Source organism: Bombyx mori, chromosome 10 (genome assembly GCF_030269925.1).
Source record: "Bombyx mori chromosome 10, ASM3026992v2".
In the NCBI taxonomy this organism is placed as follows: Eukaryota; Metazoa; Arthropoda; class Insecta; order Lepidoptera; family Bombycidae; genus Bombyx; species Bombyx mori.
The window spans coordinates 13241678-13261571 of NC_085116.1; the positions used below are offsets into that span (position 1 = coordinate 13241678).

At 38.0% G+C, this 19894-nt stretch overlaps 2 protein-coding genes across 2 annotated transcripts; both read right to left on the minus strand.

Moving 5' to 3' along the window:
- Positions 1 to 3651: 3651 nt before the first annotated feature.
- Positions 3652 to 10093, minus strand: LOC101746503 (15-hydroxyprostaglandin dehydrogenase [NAD(+)]-like). The gene is made up of 5 exons (XM_038013405.2): positions 9722 to 10093; positions 8697 to 8936; positions 7568 to 7741; positions 5818 to 5972; positions 3652 to 3879 (listed from the first exon to the last, which is right to left on the minus strand). The coding sequence occupies exons 1-5, from the start codon at positions 9818 to 9820 to the stop codon at positions 3729 to 3731; spliced, it is 819 nt and encodes a 272-aa protein (XP_037869333.1). The 5' UTR covers positions 9821 to 10093; the 3' UTR covers positions 3652 to 3728.
- A 3328-nt stretch (positions 10094 to 13421) lies between these two features.
- Positions 13422 to 19639, minus strand: LOC105842445 (15-hydroxyprostaglandin dehydrogenase [NAD(+)]). The gene is made up of 5 exons (XM_012695482.3): positions 19312 to 19639; positions 18561 to 18800; positions 16435 to 16608; positions 15304 to 15461; positions 13422 to 13987 (listed from the first exon to the last, which is right to left on the minus strand). The coding sequence occupies exons 1-5, from the start codon at positions 19432 to 19434 to the stop codon at positions 13837 to 13839; spliced, it is 846 nt and encodes a 281-aa protein (XP_012550936.1). The 5' UTR covers positions 19435 to 19639; the 3' UTR covers positions 13422 to 13836.
- Positions 19640 to 19894: the final 255 nt, after the last annotated feature.

A 19894-nucleotide genomic window follows, 5' to 3' on the forward strand; every position in this document is an offset into this window, starting at 1 on the left:
TTATTTCGGTGGGTAAAGTCAAGCAATATTTAAAAAATCTTGATATTTCCAAGGGTGCTGGTCCGGATGGTATTCCGCCTGTTTTTTTGCGACAATGTTACGCTCAGCTGTGTTACCCTTTGCATCTTCTTTTTAATCACTCATTATCAACTGGTGTTATGCCCCGTATTTGGAAGCGGTCGTTCGTGGTGCCAGTCTTTAAGAGCGGTGATAAACATAACATAGCTAACTACAGACCAATTTCTAAAATTTGTGCCATCCCTAAGATGTTTGAACGTATAGTTTATGATTTTTTATTTCCATTGATTAGGCCTCATATTATAGAGCAACAGCATGGTTTTATAAGCCATAGATCTACTGAGACAAACCTCTGTGAGTTTTTGGATTATGTATTGAGCTCCATGGAGGATGGTCATCAGGTTGATGTGGTGTACACGGATTATTCCAAAGCGTTCGATCGAATAAATTTTGACATCTTGATTGAGAAATTGCATGGACTTGGGGTCCACGGTGATTTGCTGCGATGGCTTGAGTCTTATGTTAGAGATCGCAGTCAGGCTGTGACTTTCAATGGTTTTTGTTCATCATTTGCACCTGTTCCCTCGGGAGTTCCTCAGGGCTCTCATCTCGGTCCTATGTTATTTAATATATATGTCAATGACGTTTCGAATGTTTTCAGGAAATCCAAATTCATTATGTACGCTGATGACAAAAAAGTATATAAAGTTATAAAGTCCTTAAACGACTGTTTGGAATTACAGGATGATTTGAACAACTTATTTGTTTACTGTCAAAATAACTTACTCACAGTGAATACTAATAAGTGTACTATTATAACATTCTCACGTGGAAGATCGAATATCTTGTATGACTATTCTATTAATGGTCAAACTTTGGTACGCACCACAGTTGTTCGTGATTTGGGTATTTATTTGGATTCCAGTTTGATTTTTGATTTTCATGTTAATGAAATAGTAAATAAGGCTTTTCGAATGTTAGGCTTCATACTTAGAGTTGGTAAAGACTTTAAAAGACCATCTACTTTGATTCTGTTGTACAACAGTTTTGTACGGTCTATATTGGAATATGGCTCCGTCACATGGAACCCCCAATATAATGTTTATATTCAGCGACTAGAAAGAGTCCAAAAAAAGTTTTTTAAGCATCTTTTATACCATTGTCGTCGCTTTAACTCTCCAGAACCGACAGAATTTGTCTCTCTAGTCGATCGCAGGCTACTGAGGGATCAAATGTTTTTATATAAAATAATAAATAACGAGATTGATTCTAGCTATCTACTTTCCAAAATTTCATTTAAATGTAGTCGTATTTCCGCGCGTTCTAAACAGACCTTCCACATGTCCACGGCTCGAACGAAATATGCTTCTAACTCTTTTGTCCGTAGATCTTGTAGGTTGTATGATGCTAAGTTCTCTAATGCTGATATCTTTTGCTTGTCACTTGTAGCATATAGAAAAGCTATTTTGGAGTATTTATAGGGTGATTTGGCCCGATAAGTGTTGTAGTTTTATAGTGTGAGTTAATGTATAAAATGATATGTGCGTATTGTGTTGCTTTTGTTTTTTTTTTTGTAATTTAAATTTCTAAATTTCTCTTCTTGTTCACTGTCTACTTATATGTGATTTTGATTGTGGAAACATATTTGGTTATTGTTTTAGCTATATTTTTTTAAATATTGTATGTTTTGTATTGTACTGTTTGTTTCCCAAATAAATAAATAAATAAATAAATAAATAAATAAATACTTTGTATCATAGTTCTATTAGGGTGTTAAAAACAACATATGTATTTATTTATATATTTATAAGATCATCACCAAAAAATATAGGTTAATAATTGTAATAATGTAATCTTGGGGTAAAATAGATATTCTTTCTATTAGGTCAAAACTAGGTCAGGCGCCAGGTCTTGGTTCAGTTGAAGCGGAGCTGGTATTTGTAATTTTTTCTTCGTTATCATAATCTTGACCATCATCAACATCACTGTTTTCATCACCCGAGTCGATAACATCGTGATGAGTCGAGATAGAGCTCATCGGTGTAAACTAGCGGACTTATTTCTTGTCTATATTTAATAAAAAAATTTAAGATATTCGATTCGTAGTAATCGAATGTTACTTTTTTCAATTACTACCTTCCGATTATTTTCTGTTTTTTTCCCATCTGAAGCCTAGCTAGTACGGAGTTTCGCTACTTGTTATGTGGTTACTATGATTACATCTTTTTATTACAGATTAGTCGAAACTATCCATTCCGGTAACTTTCTTCTTCCCTGATCTTTTCTTACCCGTAATCTGAAACTTGGCGAGCAAGCCAGAGCCCTTAACTTCGCTAATAATGCACCTAACACTACTCACTGATGTTTTTGTTGCTTCCGAAGTCTGTTTTACTTTTTCCATATCATTCTTTCTCGTTTTATAATGAAGCAATATACGTCGTACACAATTTTTCTAGCCTTTCTTTTTAATACTACACCAGTTTGTTGCGGCATAGTGTATTTTTTATAAAAAATCAACAAACACTCAACAAATAGCAAATGACAACAAAGTCAACAAGCAATTATAAAAAAAAACTTCAATGATTAATAACGATAAACTTTTTCCTGTACGCAAGTGTACTTTTGGGAGCAAGCGGAACCACGCGGAACGAAGATGCGGTGCGGAGTGAAAGGTTCGACTGATCTATCAATAACACGCTCGATACGATCTCCTCTGCCGTCGCGCTCCGCCCTCACCACCAAAGTGATCTAAAATTTGGTTCTGCGCAGTCAAGGTCATTTGCTCAAGAAGTTTGCCGGGTTACGCTGGCACACTCCACAAACCACACCTCCACAATATATGCCCCCTCAGGGGACCTACTCTTCTAACCACCCCCGTCGGTGGTATTCGGTTCCTCCCCGCTCCGGTCTTCCCCTTCTGGGGTTGCCCTTAATAGAGTGTGAGTGCCTAATATGAGACGCAGCCTCCCATCTAAGTTGTGAAGGTGATGCCCCGGCATGGGGCCGGAGGCGGGCCCTGCCCTGACTTGCTGACTGCTGTCGAATATAAATAGTAGTTGTAGTTATTTACTAGTGAATTAGTTTTAGTTAGTATAGAGAAGAAAAAGAAGAGGACCGCAGTCAGTGCCGGGTCGTGATCATCTCCGGACAGCACTCCGCCGCGCGAAACTAGCACGTTATATTTTGTATATGTATTTATGTGCCGATGTTCCCCCATTCTTTTAATAAATTGCACCCTGCATTTTTTCACCCCTGCCCTGTGTGGCAGGGAGTATGACGATCCTGGTAGTCTACAAACCAGAATGCATTTCTGCTGTAAAAACAGAAAGGTTGAGGAACTTACTAATTTTATTCCCTACCCAAACGTCGGCAACAGTAGGAAGGGGATATTCGAACTACGCGCGGACTGGTGGATACGCTCACGGGGCTAAACCTGAGAGGACTTGCTAGCACTAGCCGTAGCAATGCTTCGCTGAATCTACCACCAAATCGGAGTTATGATCCACCGAGAAGCTCCAGCGAGAAACTTAGAGGACTATCGTGCCACGCCACTTTCTCGAGTAAACGTGTTAACAGATTCATCACGTCATAACAAAATTTTATTTTAGACAGATCTGAGAGAAAAAAAAGAACTTTTTAATGTCAGCTCTAATTTATTAAAGACACATAAATTTTTCTTCACTTTATTAATATAAACAGAGTTTCACATATTACTTTAATACTGTTGCGGTCAAGAGTTTGTACGCCTCAGTATGTACGTGCGTGATGTCTTCAGCTGCCTTGTTAGCATTGGCCAGCCAAATACTGCCACTAGATCCTTGTTTATAAGCATCTATAACTGCCCTAGCGGCGGATTCAATCCTAGAAAAGGGATACAGAGTGAATTTATTATATTTGAATATTTAATAAATTTAATTATTATATTGAGTCTTCAACTTTGTTCGATAGTCACTACTCAATAAATGTAGGCTTGAGGATCTTACGCAAAAACAATATTTCTACGTATTCTCCAAATGACTTTAGCTCCTTCAGTTAAATGTTCTCCATCATCTAGTAGTAATAATATCTTATAATAATAGTAATAAAATCATTTATTTCCTTAAATTTAGATTTTAATTATTATAGGTAAAAAAATTGTAGACAAAAGGATGCTATAGGAAGTGCAATTGCATCGGATAGCAAGACAAACAGCCATTCCTTATCTATTTTGTTTGCATGTCAAGTCCAAAGTCTCATTATCACTATATTTTGCGATTGTGAGATTAGAATCGACTCGTTCTATTATGTCTTAAGCGACCTTTACAGATTACTTATCGAACGGCAACCCAAATTTATTGACATTTTTTTTATTTAAAATAATATAAATGATTTCGTAAAATATATTTAAAGGGGATGGCCCATTTTAGGCCCAAAGCGGACAATAGATTATAGAAAAAATACTTAGTGCATTAATTTTGTCATAAATAAATATGCATTTACTTTCTTGCAAATAAGCGAAACTATAGTTTACAATAAGTAGTTTAAAAAAAGTAACTCTATTGAAAAAACAAGGATTTTTATTTTTGCGGGAAAAATATTGCCAGCTTCAAATCCTTTTACGTATGAAGTAAATATTTTGAGTATATAAATAAAACATATAAATAAATCATTTTAAGTATTATCATTAATCAAACGATTTTAATGGATTTTATGCACATAAAATAACATCGAAGACATACCCATTGGACTTTAACTTGTAACTATACTTGAGACCTTAGAACTTATATCTCAAGATGGGTGGCGCATTTACGTTGTAGATGTATGTGGGCTCGAGTAACCACTTAGCAACACCAGGGTGGCTGTGAGCTCGCCCACCCATCTAAGCAATAAAAAAACTTTACTAGTATTGTTATTTAAATATGTACAACAAAAACAAAAACATAAAAAATAATGTGTACTCGTAAAAAAAAGATTAAGATATAAATCAATTATCGGTTATTAAAAAAAAAAATCGATATATGAATTTCATGTAATTATTTTTCTTTATACTGACAACACTGAATTTAATCTGACTGACTGATACTTCGCTTGCTGCCTGTGGTGTTGTGCTTGCGTACAAAATAGATGTGTTTTGATTTTTCTTCGATTTATTTTACTTTTATCAATAACGTTTCATACTACGACTAAAAAACATTGTGTGAATTGTGGTTTTACCCTGACCGAGATTTAAAACCGTGTATATGCTCTCCTTTGCTATTTTTAGATGATACTAATTGTGTATGAAGATGAAGAATATATAGATATTTAAAGAATTAAGTGTGTTTTTATACCCTATTGGATAAAAATACATTAGGAACATCTTAAACATTAAGAAAAGAAAAGTTCTTGAAGTATCTCACAATCCGACACTTATTTATATAGAAAATTAACCTCAAAACGAGTTTTTATTTTTATTATATTTTTTATAATAGTGGCGTCAATTTCAATATATTTTTTAGATATCCAATACATTTAAGAATTTGAATCAGTACATTTTTATAGTAATATTTGATGTCCATCTTGGGCCTAGCACACTATGGAGAGTGGGCAATCCCCTTTCAGTAGTTTTCTCTCTCCGATTTAAAAGTTTTTCAGTATTCATAATTAGCCTTAGAGCTAGCTTTACTTTTGTCCGGGATATAACTTAAAAGGTTCACCGAGTCTGGTTTCTACAACTTCATCGAAACTGTCCATGTTTTCAATCGCAATAAAAACAATATTTGTCGCACCGAAGCACATAGCTAATACACGAACTCTAATTAGCCTTAGAACTAGCCTTACTTTTGTCCGGGATATAACTTTAAAGGTTCACCGAGTTTGGTTTCTATAACTTCATCGAAACTTCCCATGTTCTCAATCGCAATAAGACTAGTATCTGTCGCACCGAAACACATAGTTAATACACGAACTCCAGTCCTCGAGTAGTAATCGTCTGCCTGAAAAATTACAATAGTTGGCTTATTTAATTTGTTTATTAATGACTGTACAGATAATAACATTATAATTATTAAAATAACAGCTTCAAGTCCCTGTAAAGTTAGTTATGGATTGGATTGTACTTTTCGCAAAATTTAAGACCTAACATAGAAAAAAGGATTTTCTCCCTACAATTGCATCTTGCTTTAACGGATTGTTCGAATCCTTTCCTTTGTCCCCAGTCCTTTGATTTAGACCTATTTGTCTAAAGTCGACCAGAATTTAAAAGCATTATCATACACCATTTTTTTATTTGTTACTGTTCACCTATTTCGATTTTTGAAGCTTTTTTGTGCTTTTGAATCTTTTGATAGAAAGGTGAACAAGCTCATCACCCACCCGGTTTTAAATGTTACGTTACCGGACGTCATTTCGTGAATTCTGCCCATCCACCTAGAAACTTGAGGTGTATGTCTTGATACTATGGATTACCATAGAATTATATTACTAAATTATTACTACCATTATTAAATGCAAAGTAATTTTTTGGAAGTTTGAATTTTTAGTAGGTACACGATGTTACTCCTTCATCGTGAAAATTAATCTATAGAATAAGTGAAGCAATATTTCATTACAAATTTAGTACTTCAAGTATATCAAGCCTTTTATCTTTTAGGCCACGATGATTTTTTTACGAGATAAGCTTCGTACTATTGCGGGAACATTTAAATGATTGTGAAATTTATATGGTGTTGCATAATTCGACATATTTTTTTTTTGTTTCAGATAAACCAAAATAAATCAAAACACAAAATTCTATGGCAACAGTGTCAGTTCATAATTAGACGGGCGAATAAAGCTAGTAGACACTTAATCGTACATTTCAATTTGCACGTTGTTTGTGAAAAAATATTCCTAATATCAGTTTTATCGACATTTCAAATAACACCGTAACAATCTGCAGCATTAGATAGTTTTAGCGTGTGATTACGATTTTCTATTCAGCTCATCGCCTTCTCGTGCGTAGGGAATGGTTAAATAAATTTGCAGTTCAACAACAACATTCTGAATGTTAGATAACATAACACAACTAATTTAAGATTATATAATTACAACTATATTATCGGTTTAATCTATAGTTTATTATTGTTATTATTTTATTTACGAAGTATCAAATACTTAATAGTTTTCGTGTTTACCAACGACTGTTATATTTTGTATGTTATATAACTTTATTATCGTAATCCGCATTTATAAATTATACACCTCGAAGTGATAATAACGTCAATAAGAATGGCTTTGGTACGGTAATCGCTTTCAAAAACAAAGACGATGGACAGCACTTGCCATTCGTACATGATAACAAAAATCGCATCATCATAGGTTGTTTATAATTTAAAAATAAATGTAGGTTTGTATGTTTGTTTATTCGTATTCTGTGCGTTCGCGTATTGTTTTCGCAAAAACTTTAAACCTATTAAAAAGTATGATACAGCCGCAAGAAAACTATCCCTCTTGTCACGGTAAGTAATAGGTACATAGGATATTGCTGGAGTAATTTAAAACGAAACCACAACGGTAAATGTATTAGTAAATCAGCGAGATTTATACTTACGCCCAAACATACACTAAACTGCATCACGGCACTCTTAGTGGCATTGTAAATGGGTGTAAAAGGTAATGGACAAAGAGCTGCAATTGAAGACATATTGATTATAGCGCCACCTTTGCCCCCTTTGTTTTTCCTCATCAAATCAAGGGCTTTTAATGAGCCAGTGATCACAGCGGCCTGAAAGTAGAGAATTTACATAGTGCGGACTTCATACTCATTTGCCCATAGATCCAACACACTGGGGTTTCCGCTGGAACTCCTCAGTGGGTCGCGGTTTCGATTCGGTGGTATATTCATCGAAGCACTGCTTCTGCTAGAGCTAGTTTATCAAGTTTTCTCAGGTTGAGCCCCGTGAGCTTACCTACCCGTCCGCGAGTAGTTGGAATAGCCCCTACCGACGAATTGATAGGAAAAAGTAAACAAAAATATTTGGCTTTCAGCAGTTTGGGAACCCATCAAGACAATAATGGGAATTAAAACTACTTGTACGGTTTAACTTCACGTTTATTATTGTATTTATATCGTCTTTTCGCATTAAAAGTGTACAATTTCCAAAAATATTCGAAATTGCGTTAATATACGTAAACATTTGATATCACCAGTATTTTTCTCATAAATACTGTCAAAAGAGCGTAATTTATTTATTTTTTTAGTTTACATAGGTTTTGACTACTATTAACAAAATTAAAATATACCCCTATCTTACTTTAAAAGACAGATGACGTAACTGGTAAAGAATAAAAAAATAAAAGTAATTAATATTAAAAATATCAAATGTTAAACCTTTAAAACACTCTCCTGTAAAATTAGTAAGTTTTGAGATTATACAGTTTTAATGCGAGAAGACGATATTACGAGTATTTGCGACATTTCGAACAGTTTTCGTAGACCTGAAATTTTCGAAAGGTTCGAAATATGTGTAATGGCAAGTTATTATCATCATTAGAATGCGAGATTAAGCCGTACAAAAAGTTTTACCATTATTCGTGACCCGCGAATAATGTACCGAAAAAAATATAATTATACGATTTTTTCCTGAATAAATTCAAAATTTCACTTGTGACATATAAATAAATGATATTAATATATTTTTTGTTCACAACACTCTGATAGAATGCATAAGTTAGCTCACCACATTAATATCGATTTGTTTTCTGTAGGTCTTCAAGCTGTCATTTAGTATAGCAGCGTTGTTGAGAACAACATATTCGTTGTTTTTGTCCGATAAAATAGCTTCGAAGGCTGCCACTAGGCTTTCGTGATTAGCAACATCGCATTTAATGAATTTCACTTTTCCAACTCCGTGTTTGGCGTTCAGTTCGTCTTGAAGCGATTTCGCGTTTGCTTCGTTGATGTCCAATATATTAATTTCCTGACAAACAAAATTAGAATCACCTAAATTTATAGGATCTGTCTTTTTCATGGGTACCTCAAATATGATTGATGATTTCTTGTTCTCTTGTTTTTCGTATAGTTTTGTGCTATTTTACGATTACTATTTAATTAACAAATTTGTTTGAACGGTTATTATGATAGGGTTGTGGTATTAAATAAAGATGTTTTGAAGTCGTCGTGGCCTTAAGGATAAGACGTCCGGTGCATTCGTTGTTGCGATGCACCGGTGTTCGAATCCCGCGGGCGGGTACCAATTTTTCGAATGAAATACGTACTCAACAAATGTTCACGATTGACTTCCACGGTGAAGGAATAACATCGTGTAATAAAAATCAAACCCGCAAAATTATAATTTGCGTAACCACTGGTGGTAGGACCTATTGTGAGTCCGCACGGGTAGGTACCACCGCCCTGCCTATTTCTGCCGTGAAGCAGTAATGCGTTTCGGTTTGAAGGGTGGGGTAGCCGTTGTAACTATACTGAGACCTTAGAACTTATATCTCAAGGTGGGTGGCGCATTTACGTTGTAGACGTCTATGGGCTCCAGTAACCACTTAACACCAGGTGGGCTGTGAGCTCGTCCACCTATCTAAGCAATAAAAAAAAAAAAAAAAAAAAGTTAGGTGTTCTAAAATTCCAATTTAAACATAAAAAAAATTCATCACATAAATTGTGTGTGTGTACTAATAAAATTTAGATGAAAAAAAAGAAGGTTTTTTTAAAATACAATTTCTAACATAAACATTAATTAATAGAGTTTACCTTTGCCCCTTCCTCGAGTGCAATCCTGACTACATGAGATCCGATCCCATTGCCCCCTCCAGTAATCAGAACAACTTTATCTTTCCAGTCATATGTCATGATTATTTTTAATGTATTCAATGCAAGAGGCTATTCCACAAACTGCGAGGCAAACTTTTTAAAAGTAGGACACTTATATATTTTTTTATCTAAACTTGATAACTGTACTTACGCGTAGATTAAAGAACGCCCATTATCAATCATTTTCGTACGTACTAAGTATAAGAAATAAAAACAAAACGCGGTTTTAAATGAAGTCCGAATTCCAATTCAAAATCATTGATCTCAATTCGGATGTCATTGAACATTGTTATCTTAATATAAATAAAGAAATAACCGCTTTTTACTACATACTTTTCTGGTCGCTAGCTAAGGCTGCAGAAGGTAACTTCTGCAGGTCTAGCCTTCCACCACTGCGTAAGTCCAATGACAGTCTGGCTCATAGTGCGAAGGAGAAGGCTGACCTTCTGGTCAAGCTCTTTGCCTCATACTCGACTTTGGATGACGGAGGAGCCACGCCGCCCAACATCTCCCGGTGTGACAGCTCCATGCCTGAGATTCGCATCACACAGCGTGCAGTCAGGCAGGAGCTTCGGCTTCTTGATGTCCATAAGTCGAGTGGGCCAGATTGCATCCCCGCAGTGGTTCTAAAAACATGCGCCCCTGAATTGACACCCGCGCTAACGCGTCTATATCGCCTCTCGTACAATACGAACAGGGTTCCGTCTTCATGGAAGACTGCTCATGTCCACCCCATCCCCAAGAAGGGTGACCGGTCGGACCCCTCGAATTACAGACCTATCGCGATAACTTCCTTGCTTTCCAAGGTGATGGAGCGAATCATAAACATCCAACTTCTTAAGTATCTTGAGGATCGCCAGCTGATCAGTGACCGGCAGTACGGTTTCCGTCATGGTCGCTCAGCTGGCGATCTTCTTGTATACCTCACACATAAATGGGCTGAAGCCTTGGAAAGCAAGGGCGAGGCTCTCGCTGTGAGCCTTGACATCGCGAAGGCCTTCGACAGGGTCTGGCATAGGGCACTTCTATCGAAGCTTCCAGCATACGGGATCCCTGAGGGACTCTGCAAGTGGATCGCTAGCTTTTTGGATGGACGGAGCATCGCAGTTGTCGTCGACGGCTGCTGCTCCGATACCATGACCATCAACGCTGGTGTTCCACAAGGTTCGGTGCTCTCCCCCACGCTTTTCATACTGCATATCATATGACATATCAATGACATGCTATCTATTGATGGCATGCATTGCTATGCGGATGACAGCACGGGGGATGCGCGATATATCGGCCATCAGAGTCTCTCTCGAAGCGTTGTACACGAGAGGCGATTAAAACTTGTGTCTGAAGTGGAGAACTCTCTGGGGCGGGTCTCCAAGTGGGGTGAACTGAATTCAGTTCAGTTCAACCCATTGAAGACACAGGTTTGCGCGTTCACTGCGAAGAAGGACCCTTTTGTCATGGCGCCGGAATTTCAAGGAGTATCCCTGCAGCTTTCCGCGAGTATCGGGATTCTGGGGGTCGATATTTCGAGCGATGTCCAGTTTCGGAGTCATTTGGAAGGTAAAGCCAAATTGGCCTCTAAAATGTTGGGAGTTCTCAACAGAGCGAAGCGGTATTTCACGCCTGGACAGAGACTTGCGCTTTATAAAGCGCAGGTCCGACCTCGCGTGGAGTACTGCTCTCACCTCTGGGCCGGGGCTCCCAAATACCAGCTACTTCCATTTGACTCCATACAGAAACGGGCTGTTCGGATGGTCGATAGTCCTGCTCTCGCGGATCGCTTGGAACCTCTGGGTCTACGGAGGGACTTCGGTTCTCTCTGTGTTTTATACCGCATGGTCCATGGGGAATGCTCTGAGGAATTATTCGAGATGATTCCTTCATCTCCTTTTTATCATCGCACCTCCCGCCATCGGAGCAGAGTTCATCCATATTATCTGGAACCGCTGCGTTCATCGACAGTGCGTTTCCAAAGATCTTTTTTGCCACGTACCATCCGGCTTTGGAATGAACTCCCCTCCACGGTGTTTTCCGAGCGCTATGACATGTCCTTCTTCAAACGAGGCTTGCGGAGAGTTCTTTATGGTAGGCAGCGGCTTGGCTCTGCCCCTGGCATTGCTGACGTCCATGAGCGACGGTGACCACTTACCATCAGGTGGGCCGTAGGCTCGTCTGCCTACAAAGGCAATAAAAAAAAAAAAAAAAAAAAAAAAAAACATGCATATGAATATATATACGGTACATACACCAAAATAACATTTTTTACAATTTTTGTCTGTCTGTCAGTCTGTCTGTTTTTCTGTTTTTCCGGCTAATCTCTGAAACCGCTGGACCGATTTTAACGACACTTTCACTGATAGGTAGCTGATGATATAAGGAGTAACTTAGGTTACTTTTTTAGATTAGCTTCGCCCCGCGGCGTGACCCGCGGTACGACAATAATCGCAGGTAACATCGCGGGACTCAGCTATCAATAATAAAATGTAATGTTTCCGAAGCGAAGCGATATCAATGTAATATGTAATACTAGCGTGTAATACTACTATTTAATTGTACGTAGTCATAAGCGAATGACTATTTTACTCTACAAATGTAAACTTTGACTTTGACTTTTTTACGTTGTACGAGGGTCTGCGTTGGACGAGGTCACGCGTTGTAGTAGGTCTCGCGTTGTATGAAGTCTCGCGTTGTATGAGGTCACGCGTTGTAGTAGGTCTGGCGTTGTATGAGGTCCCGTGTTGTACGAGGCCTCGCTATGTATGAGGTCTCGCGTTGTATGAGGTCTCGCGTTGTATAAGATCACGAGTTGTATGAGGTCCCGCGTTGGACGAGGTCCCCCATTGTATGTGATCTCGCGTTGTATGAGGTCTCGCGTTGTATGAGGTCTCGCGTTGTTTTAGGTCCCGCGTTGTATGAGGTCTCGCGTTGTATGAGGTCACGCGTTGTATGAGGTACCGCGTTGTATGAGGTCCCGCGTTGTATGAAGTCCCGTGTTGTAGTAGGTCTCGCGTTGTATGAGGTCCCACGTTGTATGAGGTCTCGCGTTGTACGAGGTCACGCGTTGTATGAGGTACCGCGTTGTATGAGGTCCCGCGTTGTATGAAGTCCCGTGTTGTAGTAGGTCTCGCGTTGTATGAGGTCCCACGTTGTATGAGGTCTCGCGTTGTACGAGGTCACGCGTTATATGAGGTCCCACGTTGTAGTAGGTCAGACGTTGAGGTTGCAATCGTGAAAATTCATATCATCTCTAAAAGTAAGTTTAGGAAAGTGGAAAGAGTCGTCGTGGCCTAAAGGATGAGACGCCCGATGCATTCGTATGTAGCGATGCAACTGTATTCGAATCCTGCAGGCGGGTGGGTACCTACCAATTTTTCCAATGAAATACGTACTTAACAAACGTTAGCTTTTGATTGCCAAAGAAAAACATCAATCATCAAACCCGTAAAATCGTAATTAGCGTAATTACTAGTAGTATTGGATCCGCACGGGTAAGTACCACCACCCTACCTATTTCGTTTTGATGGATTCTACTGTAAAAACTGAGACTTAGTACTCATGTCTCAAGGTGGATGGAGGCATCCAGTAATAATTTAACACCATACGGGCAGTGAGCCGTCTAAGTTATAAAAAAAATACAACCACATTATTAATTATTACTTTATTTCTTCTTTAATAGTACATTGTGTATTGGCAAACACGCGGGATGAGATGTCCTACTTTTTTCCCGCGGTCCACGTACTATTTTTTCTCCTACCAGGCCGAAAGTTCGACATTGTAAAAAACTTAGCACCCGTGGAGTACCGAGCCGGGGTCCAGGGGCGATGCCCTGTCGGGGGGCAAGGGGGGCGTGCCTTTTGTTTATTTCACTTTTACACTAAACATAATATTGCAAATTACCCGAGCGCAAAAATGGCGGAGAATTTTAGGTGCGTGAGAGCAGACGTAGAGACTAACGCGCATGCGCATTTGTCAGTACCCAAGGAGAATAAGTTAAACTTTCTTCCCTGTATAGCGGGACGAAAACCGAACTTTCAGCGTAGGTAGGAGAAAAAAAACATTCAATTGAAAACGTGATACGATAAAAGTTCATAAGACTTTTTAACTGTATCAGTGATGTTCTTTGCCGGTTTGTTTGTTGTGATGATCCAAGTGTCGCCACTTTTAGCATGCTCATAGGCCTCGACCAGACCTTTGGCTGCAGATTCCATCCTGGAACGTAGACAAAGAATTGTCTGTATTTTTTTCGGAGGATTTGTTAAATAAATGCAGCGTTTAATGGACTTCGGTTATAAGAACTAAGAGACTTAATATTCACATAATTGAGTAAATTTTTTTATTAGGAGCTTACTCACCCCTCTCTCTCTCTCTCTCTCTCTCTCTCTCTCTCTCTCTCTCTCTCTCTCTCTCTCTCTCTCTCTCTCTCTCTCTCTCTCTCCCTCTCCCTCTACCTCTACCTCTACCTCTCCCTCTCCCTCTCCCTCTACCTCTACCTCTACCTCTACCTCTACCTCTACCTCTACCTCTACCTCTACCTCTACCTCTACCTCTACCTCTACCTCTACCTCTACCTCTACCTCTACCTCTACCTCTACCTCTACCTCTACCTCTACCTCTACCTCTACCTCTACCTCTCCCTCTCCCTCTATCTCTCAGTAAAGCTACCCTTTAAACCTTTTTTATGTCACTAAAACCGTAACCATCAATACCCTGATAGAGTAACCCCTCCCCCACCAGCATCTCGTCTTCTCCATATAGAATGTCTGAATCGGATACATGATTTTATCGTGTGAGGAAATTTTCATACATTGCACGTAGACAGTTTAGTAGTAGAAGATATTTTTGGTAAAATGAAATGATACAATCATGCTTGTATATTTCAAAAAAGGAGAAGTAATTTAATATCCTTGTATAAATTGATGTACTTATTATACTTCTAAGTCAATAATAGAAAGCTAATGGGTTAAGTTTTTTAGCCCCCCTGTGTAATATCATACAAAATGGCCCGCGTGGTAGCACCGCACAAGGTATGTCAAAGCACACCATTAATCGCACACCATAATGCTTTGATGTTTTCGGTCGCCCCAAGCCGGTTCGAAACGAGAAAAGCTCTCTTTCGTCGCTACGGTCTTTTTGTGTGGATAGTGGATTCGGAGAAATCGAGCATAACCTTCTAGGTCTCGTCGCTATTTCGTATCGAAGCCATGACAGTTGACAGCAGTCCGGTCCTATTTTAGGACACAACATTGTTTCGCCCAGGCGAACTGCAAGATTATGCTAGGCAAGCGTCACCACAACGCAACAATATTTCGGGTTAGGGCGTTCGTACACGAACCACGTACATTGCTATAGCTTATATAATATAAGGGATGCAAGATGGAAGACATGACAACCAGTAAAAGGCCCACTGCGCAACACTAGGTTCAAGTCTCATTTATATATATATATATATATATATATATATATATTTCAAATTGTTCACGTGTTGTATATGGTGTTAAAGATTAATCAAACAAGCCCTGACGTACTTTTGAATAGGATAATTCTTTTGGATGGCCTCAACACAAGTGCCGTCTATTTCTTCATCAAAGCTGCCTAGTTTAGTTCCGTTCAATAGTGGAGTATCAGTCGCGCCAAAGCAAATACTCAGTACTCGGACGCCGCTTTTAGCGTAATGTTCTTCTAACTGTAAAACAAAAATTATGAAAATAAATTATAGATCGAATCGAATTATAGATCGAACTGAATTGTTTGCATCTGTACATTGAGATCCACAAAAAAAGTTCAAGATGTGTTGTCTTCTCAACCTGCAACGAATGAGGCAGAATTCATCCGAGGTCCACTTCCACGGTGAAGGAATAATAACGTGTAATAAATATCAAACCAGCAAAATTATAATTTTGCGTAATTACTGGTGGTAGAACCTCTTGTGAGTCCGCACGGGTAGGTACCACCACCCCGCCTATTTCTGCCGGGAAGCAGTAATGCGTTTCGGTTTGAAGGGTGGGGCAGCCGTTGTAACTATACTAAGACCTTAGAACTTATATCTTAAGGTGGGTGGCCCATTTACGTTGTAGATGTCTATAGGCTCCAGTAACTGGGTAGTTCTTTTGACGTTCAACAAGTATGTACTTTCATTTATGTTGAATAAAACTTTTTTGATTTGATTTGATTTGATTTAACCACTTAACACCAGGTGGGCTGTGAGCTCGTCCACCCACCTAAGCAATAAAAAAATAAAAAAGATGTCTTAATATATAAAGACAATAATTGTGCAATTTATTACTTTGCGGGTACTATTCTTAATACATTTTATTCCTTAATCTTTGGTGCCATTGATGAATAAAAATCGGCGATAAGTCACACGAAGTCATCTACCCTCAAACTAGGATTCCCTGTATTATGAAAACTGAGACAGATATGAGACAGATATATATAACCGTATAAGTTTAAAAATATACAATAAATAACCAGACAATGAGCAAAGCAACCTGTTGATCACAATGACATGAATGTTTGCCCGATGCTGGTATCGAACTCAAGCCCTCGTCCCAAAAGTCAGGGGTGTTAATCACTGCACCACCGAGTCGATCAACTAATACGAGTACGAGTTAGCTTTAAAAGCTTTCATGAAATAAGTCGACTGAAAAGCTCCTTACCCCAATACAGTTGCTGAACTGCAGCACCGCACTCTTGGTCCCGAAATAAATCGGGAACAGATGAGATTGACATAACGCTGCCACTGAAGATATATTTAGAACAGTACCTCCTTTACCGCCATTCTGCTTTCCCATAATCTCTATAGCTTTCAGTGTACCAGTAACTAAAGCAGTCTGAAACGTTCAAAAATTACCATTAACTTACATTTGTTAAGAGGGAGGATTTTTTAAACTTTTTGAAGCGCTATAGGATAAATTATTTGGAGAGTACATGGGTTTTTCAACGTAATGTTCATTATTGAACCAATAGATAGGTGCGCTACAAAGGAACGCCGACAACACAGAAATCTATACAACAATAATAAATCTGTATATTATTTCGATTAGAAATCCAATATTATTGAGACAGGTATACTTAACACAAAATATATTACACGCAAAGAACCCAGAGTATTGTATATTCAATATGAAGTACTGTGTATTTGTTTAACACAGAAATTTCTTTCATTGGACAACGTTTTTATCTACCGTGATAGAAGTCTAGATAATATTTAGATTTTTATGATTTCAGTGTTCACGTTTATTGACGTAGATGGGTAAATTATATAACTCAGGCTCAAATCGGAATATTGATTATTTCACAGTAGAAATAGGCAAAAAGGTAAAGAGAAAACCGAAGAAAATATTATAATAAAATATTATGATGGTATTAGAGACAAATTACACATCATTGTGGATTTCGATTATAATATAACATAATAAAAGGTTAATATATGCCTTTACAGTTAACCCCCTATAACACGATTGATAGGTTCCTAAAAGTCATGTGGTGTGTGTGTGTGTGTTTGGTTTTTTTTCTTCTACCTATGCTGATAATCTTGAGAGGCTATTTCAGCGTAACCTTAAATAGTAGGTGAGCTCGTGGGACTCAAACCTGACGACGTTACTAACACTAACCCTAGCAAGAGCCGTCCTTTATAGAATGTACCACCGGATCGGAAACGCGACCCACTGAGAAGATCTGACGAGAAACTCAGTGGGCTGTGTCTGTAGGTTGATAGCATAGCATAGGTCGTGACGGGGCGTATGCAAGTTTTGTAGAGTGTCACCTTACTTCTACGGGACAATTTACTTCGTATGCAAATCATCGGATAGTATGAAGGCGGCACGGGCGCGTACCGTCTTTAGGTGGGGGCAGAATGTCATCCCTCTATCGAGGGTGACGCCTAAGTATTTGACTTTCAGGGCCCACGGTATGGGTTGGTCGTACATCATGATTGGGCGAATGGCGGAGGCGGAAGTGTTAACGCGCCTAGTCGAGAGTGGGCTGTGCAAAATCGTGTTATAATTATGAGACTAGAAGCCAGTACAAAAAGAAGTGTGTGATCATAATGCATAATATCAGATAATATCATTTTCTAAATAATTTTAAACAAAAATCTCGTTATCGTGTTGTAAAAATATAATAAACTAGCGACCCGCCCTCGCTTCGCTTCGGAAACATTAAAACACACATGAAACCAAAAATATAAAATAAAAAAAATAATAAAAAAGGTAGCCTATGTTCATCAGGGACAATGTCGGCTTCTAATGGAAAAAGAATTTTTCAAATCGGTCCAGTAGTTTCGGAGCCTATTCGAAACAAACAAACAAACAAATCTTTCCTCTTTATAATATTAGTATAGAAGAGGGTTTTAGGGAATTTTTCTTTTCGTGTCAGAGTGGAACCATACTGTAAAATACCGTGTTATCTGAGGGTTACCTGTGCTAAGAATAAAAACTCACTCATAAATACTCACTCTTCTTTTTCTTCACCTTATCCCACTAGGTGGGATCGGCAAAGCTAATTTTTCTCTTCCATTCTCTTCTATCAGCCGTCAGTTCAACACTCACTCCTCTCTCTCTACTGTCATTCACACACTCCATTTATGTCTTCTTCGGTCGACCTCTTCGCCCTCTACTTTGCATTACCATTTCCATACATCTCCTAGTCACATGCATCTTCTCTCTACGCATCACATGTCCATACCACGCTAACCGTCCGCTCCTTAATTTGTTAATTACCGAAGCTTCTTTCACACTTCCTCTGATAATAATAAATAAAAATAAGAATAAAACTCACTAACCACATTTATATCGATTTGTTTTTTGTAAGATTTATAGCTGTCGTTCATGATCGCGGCATTGTTGATGACCACATCAAGATAGCCTTGTTCGTTTTTGACAGTATCGAATAATTCCAGAAAAAGTTCTTCGACGGTTACGTCACATTTGTAGAACTTCACACAGTTGGGACCGTATTTTGTATTGAGCTCATTCTCGAGAGCTCTTCCGGAATCCTCGGCAACATCCAAAATAGCAACATGCTTTAAATAAGATTACGTAATTAAAATTACAGAAAAAAATTTTTTTTTGTGTTATCATTTATAAGATTTTATTGCAAACTGATTGTAATGTAATCGCGCGTTTGCGATTTTTGTTGTAAAGTACATGTTACTTGATGAATTATGTAATTAATTTTGGTTGAATTAATTTTGTGCTAATAAATTTCTGCTCACAAATGTTTTAAAATTAATTTCATTACTATACTTTATTGCTGTGTCTATCCACTTTATCGTTTACTTTTTCTAAACTATGCAAATGATTGATACGATTAGTGTAATACTCGTATAGCTGTATTTGTCATTCTGTTCTAATGAGAACAGAATAACAATTTTTTTTTATTGCTTAGATGGGTGGACGAGCTCACAGCCCACCTGGTGTTAAGTGGTTACTGAGCCCATAGACATCCACAACGTAAATGCGCCACCCACCTTGAGATACAAGTTCAAGATACAAGATCAAATGTTGTTGCCTTTGTCTATAAAAATATTCTACCTTGACACCTCGCTCCAATATAAGCCGGACCACTCCTTCGCCGATACCGCTTGCGGCACCAGTGATAAGCACAATTTTTCCTTTCCACGACTCCATCACACAGTGTTCAACGTACAAATGCATTCAACAATTAATTCATTGTTCAGATAATATTTTATCTCCGAAAAATAAATATCGAAGCTTATTGGAATATTTTGAATATGAACCGTTAGAGCTCTGTTATCGCGAATTATTAGTCACATAGTACATGTAAGTCGCAAAATGTAAACAGTATAAAGTCTTCGAGTAATTTAGTATAACGTGATAATGTCATTTGGTTCAACGAAATAATACATTTTTTTATGAATACGCTTTTATTAACTTCAGACGTATGTCATGTATGTTAGTATGTAACGGAATCTTTGAACATGATTTTGACCCCCTTCAAAACGTCGGATTAACTCGAAATTTGGTATACTTATTAAGGAGCGATGACAATTCAATATTTAAAAAAAATATGATAAAATTGAAAATCAACTAAAAAATGAAAAATAAATTTTTACAATAAATTCACGCTTTTTTTTAAAATAATTCTTTCTTTCTT